General features: G+C 34.2%; 1 protein-coding gene across 1 annotated transcript; it reads left to right on the top strand.

The window, feature by feature from the left end:
• Positions 1 to 7,684: 7,684 nt before the first annotated feature.
• On the top strand, positions 7,685 to 9,990 carry LOC126710635 (uncharacterized). Its single transcript, XM_050411198.1, has one exon. The coding sequence runs from the start codon at positions 7,960 to 7,962 to the stop codon at positions 9,790 to 9,792; it is 1,833 nt and encodes a 610-aa protein (XP_050267155.1). The 5' UTR covers positions 7,685 to 7,959; the 3' UTR covers positions 9,793 to 9,990.
• The last annotated feature ends 810 nt before the right edge of the window (positions 9,991 to 10,800 follow it).

Here is a 10,800-nt window from a genome sequence, read left to right as displayed (position 1 = left end):
TGAGCCGAATAAATAAATGATGATCTCATGGAAGATTGCACCAATGTAATCATCAGAAGGTCCTACAGTTTTAGGAGCGCTGTGAACCGTAAAATCGCAAATTACTAGTCTCCTCACACATGAACATGATTAAGTGCCTCCAAAAAATTCACTTACACTGACTGGGAGTGCAACCAGGAACAGGAACAGGTGTACCAAAAATGCTTATCATCAGTATGAGCATATTTCCTGAAAATCTTATGCAAAGATGCAGTATCTCTCTCTCTCTCTCTCCCTCGTGAAAAGAAAAAAAAATCGTTTTCTGAATTGTAATTGATTTTATCCACTCTGGAATCTAACATATACAGTTCCAAAAATTGTTAGCTTGCATTTGACGCACGGCCAAAAGCTTCTCTATAATCTCCTTCGGCCGATCCTTCTCACTAAAACTACAAATATTCTGAATCAGACGTATAGACGTAACAATTAGGCAGCATGTTGTTAAAGTTTCATACGGAAATCAAAATATAAAATAAAACTTGAAGTATTAATTGAAAACATATCAGAGTATATAATTTATAGCTTGGCCTAAAATAAAATTACTCTAGTATTATTTCTAGCGTGGATTTTTTATTATATTTTTTTTCCTTCTGCTAAATGGCGTCGTTCTTGGGCTGGCAGCAGTGGATTTGAATTTGATATAAAACGGTGATGTTTTGGGATGGCTGACGTTGCAAAAAATTACACGTCGGATGGCTTGAGTGTGTTTCGGGTGCTAGCGTGTCACTTGACGCTCATGTAAGTGAGTCTACTAATAGAATAGCTACTTTTGCTAATGGAGGAAACTTCAGAATATAAAATCTAAATTTTCAAACTTTAGGATATAAAATTTAAACAACCCTGAACTTTAGAAGTGTACTTCAAAATTTACCCTAAGAATTACATAATCTTACCGATACACTTAAATTTACATCACTTGAGTAGTTAACTTTTATTATTTATATATTTTTTTGCTGAATTGAGTTGTTAACCTATGATAGGAGCAAGATTACTTCCACATTAATAAGTCTAGAGTCACAACTTTTTTCATAATTGTTGAGATGACGAGTTATAAATGGTAGACAATAAAGTAATATCTAAGATAACTAGATAAAAATCAATAATAATTTGACAACTCTACCATTGTGAAATTTGTTTTGAAAGATAATGTAGCATTGCTCCTTTCACATAGGTCTAGACAGATACTATTGATGTAGGAATCTTTAGTTGGGTTACTTGTCCAAAAAGGCTACAGTCGAAGGTCTTCTGACCCTGTAAACATGAAAAATGAAACTAATTGAGGGTATTGGTGTGGTACCGGCTTAAAAGTGTCCAATGCTTGAGTAAGGATACCTCAAAGAAAGTAATTCTAGAATTGTTGATAGTATTGTGTACCCTTTGCTAGTGAGGCGGGTAGGCATTATATATGAATGAGTGAATGACAGTTGGAAGTCATTTATGTCTCTCCCCATTATTGGGATAATTATGGTCTTGTCTGTAATGTGTGCTAGTTTAATGGATCCTAGCGACCGTTGAGTAACCCACTATAGCATTGAATGTTTTTATCGGTTACATCCTTACTTTTCTTTTTTCTTTTTTCTTTTTTGAGAAGAACTTCCTTACTTAATATAGGGCTTACTGCTGGGTATCTGAGGGAAGAAGGTCGTCCATATGTTTTGGAGACCTTATTTTCCTATATTCATTAGATATTTTTTATAATGCACCAAAGATAACTTGACACATTAGTCATGAGTAGTGGGTTTCAGTTAGCTCAACTGGTAAAGTCTCTAATGGTTGAATAAGAGATTTAGAATTCAATTCCCACCTATACCAACGTTAGTATCTTGGTCTGAACGAACGTTATAGGTTAAAACTCTCTAAAAAAAAAAAAGTCACAAGTAAAATTATGTGTGACCTAAAACTTATTTTAAAAATTCCAAAGTAATTAACAAGGCACAAGTCAATGTGTAATTGTGTTAATGAAGCCATATCTCATGTATTAGATATATATATGTCCTAATGTAGAACAAATAAATACCACTGCTACTTTTAATACCTCTTTCCCCCTCTTGAATTGACCAAAGAAAAAAAAGAAAACCAATACTCAAGAGAGAGAGAGAGAGAGAGCGAGACTTGGGTCATATTTTAAAAAGTAAGAGTTTGTTTGGATGGGATGAGTTTTAAGTGATATCACTTAATTTTCTATTTCCATCATCCAAATCGTGTAGGTACCACAGATGAGCATTTGTTTGGATGAGTTTTGGATCATTGTTTCCATCACTCAATTCTTTGATTTTTGAGTGATGAGTTATAAAAACTGAAAACACATTTTAGGTGTTTTCAGTTTCCATAACTCTGTTTTCAATGGCATTTCCGTAATTAAACATACATTGAGGGACCCACTAGTCAAGTCAGCCGCAACTTTTTTTTTTTTTTTTCACTGGGTTCAGTGAGTTTGGTAATTGGGGGTTGGAAAAAAAAAAAAAAAAGTAAAAGTTGCACCAAGTGATAGGTATGAGGCCCACAAACAGTTGAAAAATATTGAGTAATGACAAGTGAGTGATGGTGCCAAATGAGTGGAGTGTAGGAAGTTGGGGTATTTTAAGTGATAAATGATGAGTGATGAGTGACGAAAGTTGAGTGATGAGTGATGAGTGACCATTTTTTTAAACCAAACAAGCCCTAAATGGTTTAGCAATGGATGAATAAATTCCTTCTGTGTCTTCCTACTCACTAAAGGATTAAGTACAAGGCATATTAATCACAACCACAAACCACTAAAATATATATAATATATGCTACTCACTCCTTGTCCTTGATGCTCTTATAGAATGGGTGTGGAACAAAAGTAATAATAAGTGCGTTTTTACAACGATGTTAGAGAAGCCCAACCAATAGACCATTGTCATTAACTTTAATTAAGATGGCCTCATAAGTACGCAGGTAATTTCCTTTTCATAGTTAAATCTTCTCAAAAAAAAAAAAAAAAAAAAAAAAAGGTATACCTAAATCTTACTTGTAAATTTTGAAACATTTAAAAGTGTGGGAATCAGATCCATTGGCTACAAATCTTTCTTACATACTTTCGGCCACAAATGATAGAAAAGAAGAAGGATGCCTTATCAATTCATCATCTTATGAGGATTGTCCTCTTAATTTGCCTTTTACTTCCTTTTCCTACTCCAAACTGTCCGTTTAACACCTATGATTAATGGAGTGACTCAGCAAAGGCATGAGAAAGTGGTATCACTTGTAACAATTATACCAAATTAATTATCGCTGTAAAATCCCAATGAGAGAATGTCATATAATTTAAATTTATACTCCCTTATGAGAATGGTTCATGTGGGAGTTGGTCAAGAGATAATCAGGCCTTAGACCGAATTAGATCGAGCTATGCAGTCATCTTAGTCAACTTGGTTGTCGACTTGCAGATCCTTCCCTCGGTTGGTCATTTAAGTTATTTACAAAATCAATGCATTTCTACCTCCCTTCACATAAATATTTATTATGCCCTACAACAAACCATCACATTCATTGCAATTAAAAAACGTCCCACGTATCGGTCTACTAACCTTTCTACATGGTTCATTCATTGGGTTGTTATACGAGTGATTTGGTATAATTATTGTTAAAAGAGATACATTTTTTTTTTCCTCAAAAAAGAAAAAGAAAAAGAAAAGAAAGATTACTCTTTTTCAATGACCCTTCGCATTCTTCTTTGCATGTTCAAAATTAAAGCATTAATGGAGGAGTGAGTCACCAACAAACGCATTGCACTGCATGGATGATTCTCAAGAAAACCTTTTTTTTTATATTAATTGAAAAGAAAGGTAGGTATATGTTAAATGATATCCTATAAATGTACAAATTTTCAGGATAAGCAAAGTGCACTAGAGGAACCTTATCATATTTCGAACTATAAACACAATACTTTTGAGTTATCCATCGTGCTTTTTACGTGGGATTGAAGTCAGTCCACCGTGTTTTGATAGCGATTATCGAATATATGTCGGAATTGTAGTGTTTGTTTTGGTGGAAATATATTTTTATTGCCGAAGGTTTAGATTCGGATCAGATCTCAGCGTTAGTATAACTAAATTAATTTGGGAAGGAGCGTCCCCAATAGATTTTTTTCGAGCTAATTAAAAAGAAATTAAAATTGATGTAAATAATAATTTTTTTTTTAATTTTTATAATTGATAGTTACAATTGGAGATAAAAGATTTAAATCCTGAATTTTTTTTATAAAAAAAAAATATATATATATATATATATATAAATAAAAAACTAAGAGCATCCGCATTAGTAGATGTAAAAAATTTGTAAATTTTGCAAAAAAAACCAACTTTTTCAATTTTACACACCTATTTTTACAAAACACCCACATCAGTTTGTCTATTTTATACATTTATTCAATAAAATATTAATCTTCACACTTCTCTCTAGAACCCTCTCACAGACCCATCACAACCCAAGCCACCATCAACGATCAATCCACACCAGGGGCGGAGCAAGGATTTTTTATTTGGAGGAGCCAAATTTTGGTATTAATATATTAGTTTCGAATCAAGACAAATCATCGTACACATGCGTAAACGTACATACACAAATATAAACATTAATATTTTGATACTAGAGTAGGTCATAATTTATAAATATATTGTATATAAAATTAACAACTTTCAAATATATATATTCGCAAGATAATTTTTTAGGGAAACTTATTATCTTTTAAACACCAATGAGTATACAAAAATTGTCTAATTTGATATTAAACATGTACAAAAAACGAATTAGAGAAAACAAAAACTACCTTGTCTTTATAACTACTATACCAATTGACAAATCTATTGGTTTTAAAGAGTATTATTGGACTAACTCAAACATTTGGGGGGCCAACTTCTATTTTTGTAGCTAAATATTTAAAGTTTTAATACTTATACATAATATAAATTTTTTTTTTTTTAATTTGGCTATAGCTCCGCCCTTGATCCACACCCACTATCAACCCACCCTACCACCATCATCAAGCACGATCATTAGCCACCATCATCAAGCACAATCACCAACCACTGATCAAACAAAGAAATAAAAAAGGATCAAAACCCCAAAACCCATTGATCAAACAAAAAATCCCAAAACTGATCAAATAAAGAATTAAAAAGATCAAAATTCCAAAACCCATTGATCAAACAGAAAATCCCAAAATTGATCGGCGAGTGAGCTTGCTTCGGCGGCGATTGGCGGTGGCGAGCTTGCTTCGGCTTGCTTCGGAGATTAGTGAGGTGAGAGTGAGGGACCAGAGATAAAAAGAGCGAGAGGTGAGAGTGGAAGCACTAGATAGAAAAAGAGAGAGTGAGGTGAAGGAGAGAGAAAAAAAATAGTAAAATATTATTTGCAAAACTATAGTAACCGTGCATATATGCACAATTACTGTAGCATTTTCGTAAATATACACAATTTTGCACCCATTGATGTGGGTGTTTTTTAGGTTAAAATTTGTAAAATTCACACCTTTTTGCATTTTGGAAGGATTGATGTGGTTGTTCTAAAAGGTACTAATTAAACTGCAAAACTCTTAACAATGTAAATATAGTTACATTACTTACAAAACATGATACAATTATAAAAATATTAGAAAAGAAATCAATAACAAAAGGAGCTCATAACTCATTTGCATTGATCGAACAACTTTGAAACAGTGGAATATAATTCAAGACTAAACTCAATCGAATTTTTGTTGAATATAAGAGTTGAATCTAAATTTCACTACTCCATTAAGGTACAACTATTCCCTAGGATAAATGAAACAGTTATTGAAGCTGTGATAACACTCTCGATAAATAAACCCGTCCAATTTTTTTTTTTTTTTTTGGGGTGGTTGGTTGGTACTAAACTAATAAGTAATAACCACTTAACCACATTTTTCTTTTAATATAAGATAGATATTATACACTAATCTAATCATTCTTTCAAAACAAGAAGGTAGTTTTTAACATTTGACTCTCCCTCCTAAATCTTAGGCTTTCCCCTAATTGTCAATTTTTACATGATATGTCAAGAATCTTATATAGCTCAACTAATTTGCATTTCAACGAAGACATTCAACTTCATATGCCTTCAGCCCTAACCGTTGATGTATATAAAAAAAAAAATCACATGACATTTATTTTCATGATAATAAATCTGGTTATTTTCATTTCATAAACAATGAGGTAAGTTTAGCATCATCCAATTCTATAGATAAGCTCACAAATTATTTTTTCACTTCCTCACATCTTGCACCCTCACCTATGACAAGAAGGAATTCAGAAAAAGACAAGGCCACCAGCTTTGTTTTTGTTTTTGTTTTGTTTTTTTTTTTTTTTTTTTGGGCCTTGAAAAGGTCAAGGTGCAACAAAATGCAACACTAACACCACCAGATATGCCAAGGAACTTTGCTGCTTAGAGTTTTGAGCTACCCTTTACATAGATTCCCAGACTTCCAGTCAGTCTTTGTTAGTGTTTGGAATTTCTTCAATTCTATCTCTAAAACATAGAAAATACTAACCGAATGATTTTGGGCACACATCCTGTCGGTTATGGCATTTCTTCTTCTTTCTTCAGAAAAGAGAATATGATTATTCAAAAATAAATAAGAGTAGCATCTGGCAAGTGCAAGGTATAGAATTTGCTAGAAAGCAAAATACCTTGCCTCTTGTCATGGACCATGGGTATAATAAGCCCAAGTTTGCTTGCATGATTCTATTTTAATAAGAATATAATAAACCTAGACCTTTCTTAGTCAGCAAATTTTTGGATCAGATTGTTGTGATCTTCCAATTATGCTTGATGTAGAAATCACTAAGACCATGGTACTCTCTCTATTCCTTTTCCATTAATTGTAAAAAGAAAAATATTAAATTAAGCAAATCCATGTCACTACTGCGTGGCCCTTAAAGAGCATCTAAATGGGAATTGAAGAACAGAGAAAGAAGTGTGATAAGAAAACTATAAATAAAATTAAAAAAAAAAAAAAAAAAAAAAAAAAAAAAAAAAAAGCTTTCCTTCCTAAGTCGTAAAATATGAAAATACTCTTCTTTTTATTTTTTTTGAATTTTTAATAACCTCCACAAAAAGCTAGCGTAGGCAGCCCAAAAGAAGAATCCTGACCACATCCACGCAACCTATTTGCCCCTTGCATTTTCAAAGATGTCCCAAATTCCCAATTTAGATTCTCTTGCATTTTGCCATTTTCCGAACAACATCCTTTCAATTTTGCAATTCTATTTCATGGTGAAAATGTTTTTAGTGAATCATTTTGTTAAGTGAATTTAGAGGTCAAATCTTGTTGCGATAACAAGCGTCTTCTTCTATTAAAAGAAAGTTGTAGGTTTTTGAGTTCACAAAATAGCCTTTCCAAAAAAAATAAATAAATAAACTTAAGAGTCAGACTTATTATTAATCATCTCTCCTAATCTCCTGCGTTATGTTATAATAAAGTGTAAGTTCATTTGAGAAAGTGTAATCATAATAATATGAGACTAGTTATGAAAAGTTATGAAAAGTGAAAACAAGAGGTTTGAAATTTTTGCCTCTAGTCACATCTTACAGGAATCTCAGATTCTTAGTTGGGATTAGTAGTCCAGGTTGTTCACCATTTAGGTTTTGCACAAAGCCACAAACTCCTCCCAAAGAGAGAAAAAGAAAATGGGAGAAAAGAAAAGCACCTTGGCAAATTAAGCATAAAGGAAAGGCCATAAATGTAATTTGAAAGAGCCGCTAAAAGCAAAGCAAAGCAAAGCTAAGCTTGAAATCTGCTCACATCTCCCAAAAACTTTGATCCCCCACTTTCTTCGCTTTTCCTTAACCCCTAAGTCTCCTCCTCCTCCTTCTTCATCTTCTTCTTCTTCTTCTTTATTATATAACACAAAGAGCATCCAAAACAAAAGCTTTTATATGTGTTCTTCAATGGCAGATACAGAGCCTAACAACATGATCAAACACCAAAAGCTAGTTACAGAGCAAAACCAAACAAACCCAAGTAAGTATTATTCACAGTTTCTATACAAAGCACTCATAGTTACAGTTTTCTTAGTCATTCTTCCTCTGTTTCCTTCCCAAGCCCCTGAATTCATAAACCAAACTGTATTCACCAGAAGCTGGGAGCTTCTACACCTTGTTTTTGTCGGTATAGCCGTTTCTTACGGGCTATTTAGCCGGCGAAACGACGAAACAGAGAAAGATTTTAACAACTCCAAATTCGATAATGCGCATTCGTATGTGTCTAGATTCCTTCAGGTATCATCGGTTTTTGATGATGAGGCCGAAATTCCATCTGGGTCGGATGAGAACAAGGTTCAAACATGGAGTAGTCAGTACTATAGGAATGATCCAATGGTGGTTGTAGCTCAAGAGAACTCTGTTCTTGATGAACAGAGAAGTACAAGTTCAATAATCGGCGAAAAGCCACTGCTTTTGCCTGTTAGGAGCTTGAAATCACGTGTGCCTGACCCAGTTGTCGTTGAATCTGGTAATGAATTTGAATCTAGTGGCTCCTCTGGAGGTTCAATTAGTAGGTCTAATTCAAAACTGAGTTCGAAAAGGTTTTCGGGCAATTCGAATAATAGAAGTAGAAACGGGGAATCTGGAGGTTCAACTCATGTAGACATGGAGGATGAAATGATGGAAAATGATGTGCTTCCTTCACCAATTCCATGGCGATCAAGGTCTGGAAGAATGGAAATGACAGAAGAAGTTGATAGTCCTCTCTTGTATACTCTGCCCCCTTCAATGGACGAATCGGAATTTAATAGGCTTGAGTCTCGGTCTTCAAGGTCCCAAAGCTCTCGCTCATCGCGAACCAATTCCAGTACTTCTTCAGCAAAGCTGTCTCCTTCAACATCACTTTCTTCGCCAAGGAAGTTATCTCCTTCGCCTTCTATGTCAACAGAGTCACAAGCTAAGAACGCAGAGGATTCGGTGAAGAAGAAGAGCTTTTACAAGTCTTCTCCCCCTCCTCCACCTCCACCGCCCCCACCAATGATTCCTAAAGCATCTTCGATGAAGCTGTATTCTAGTTCGGTTAATGAAGAATTTTCATTGGAGAAGGATATAAGGCGAAGCTTCACGAGTGTGCCAAAGGACTTGAATGGAAACAGAGGTGAAAAATTGATGAGCAGAGTGAATTCAGGGGTGGAATCGATGCCTAGAAGCCAGGTTGATGGTTTGTCAATGGGAAAGTCAGTCAGAGCAACAAGAGCTGGTGAAGCAATGGCGGGGGCGTGGAACGTCGGAGATTTCGGAGAAGATGCAATGAATGGAAATTTGGAGACATGGCCAAAGGAAGCTCAGCCAAATTTTGTGGAAAAATCAGGCAGAAAGACAATGGGATTTGATCAAACTTCATTCAGGACAGAGAAATTGAGCCGTGAAAGTGGACCCGTGATGTCAAAGCCAACTTTCATGGAGTTTGAAGAGGAAGAGAAAGAAGATTTTGTTGACACAGTGACCATGGTTTCTGATGAAGACACAGAAAGTGAGGATGAAGATGTTAGAGAGAGTTTTATCAAAACTGGTATTGGAGGAAGTTCAAGCAATGGAGGAAGTTCAAGCAATGGAGCAAGTTCAAACAATGAGAGAGTTGCTTCAAGCAGTGTCAATTATGGAGGACCTGATGTGGATAAGAAGGCTGATGAGTTCATTGCCAAATTCAGAGAGCAAATTAGGCTTCAGAGAATTGAGTCCATCAAGAGATCGAGCGGGCAATTGAAGAGAAAGTCTTCGAGGTAAAATTGAAGATCCTTCATTCCCCAAGAGTTCAATAGGATGGATTCAAATCAGGGGTTAAAAAACTTCCCTTCTTTTTTTCCCTTTGTTTTATGTTTCTTTTCTTGGTATGGTATACAAAGATTTGCATGGTTTACATTTGTGTAATGGCCAATTGCACCGGAATTGTTGATGATCATTAAACTTGCATCTTCTTGATTATGTTTTTTTCTTTTTTGGCCAGACTTATTTATGGTTTTCAGTTCTGCATTGTTGTAATTAAAATGACATCCTTCTCACTATATGTCATGCCCTATTTTTTTGGGGGGTAAATTTATGTATTTGGATGAAAGTTAACAGTGCAGCGTTATAAAGCTCTCTGAACAAATACAATTTCCTTTTCAGTTTATTGTTTGAACTCATTTTAATATATCATTCAATTGATAAATGCAAACCAAGTACCATTTTTCACAAGATCTTTATTTTTGTTCTCTAGAGATGCTATAAATTCATTTTCTCAAATCTAATTCTATTCCTGAGAACCCAACATTAACCATTTTACAATTTCTTAGATCATATCCAGGTGGTAGATGTTGGAGCAATTAACATGAACCTTTTTTTTTTGAGAGGACAATTAACATGAACCTTGGAAAGCAATACTATTTACATTTTTGCTGAAACCATAAGTTTAATTTTGTAATTACTTTTGGTCAAAATACAAATTAGATCCTCTTAAGTTTGGGTCAATCCTACCTCTTTCAGTCAAAAAAAAAAAAAAAACAAAGTTTGGGTGAATTATCATTTTCTTACTTCAAGTCTAGCCTTTTTTTTTTTTTTTTGGTCATTAAGCCTTTGAACTTTAACATTCTGGTCAAGTTGGTGCATCATGTATTGTCACTTATAAAACTATCAATCATACGACATCATTTTACTAGATTTATTAGCCGCTTTGTAGAAATTAACTGTCAAGAAGTTAGGTTTGCATTATATTTTTATATATAACAGTAGAGATCTTATGTAAGAGAGCATGAT

Source organism: Quercus robur, chromosome 12 (assembly GCF_932294415.1).
Source record: "Quercus robur chromosome 12, dhQueRobu3.1, whole genome shotgun sequence".
NCBI lineage: Eukaryota > Viridiplantae > Streptophyta > Magnoliopsida > Fagales > Fagaceae > Quercus > Quercus robur.
The sequence above is the reverse complement of the archived record's forward strand: the minus strand, read 5'-3'. Positions and strand labels throughout refer to the sequence as shown.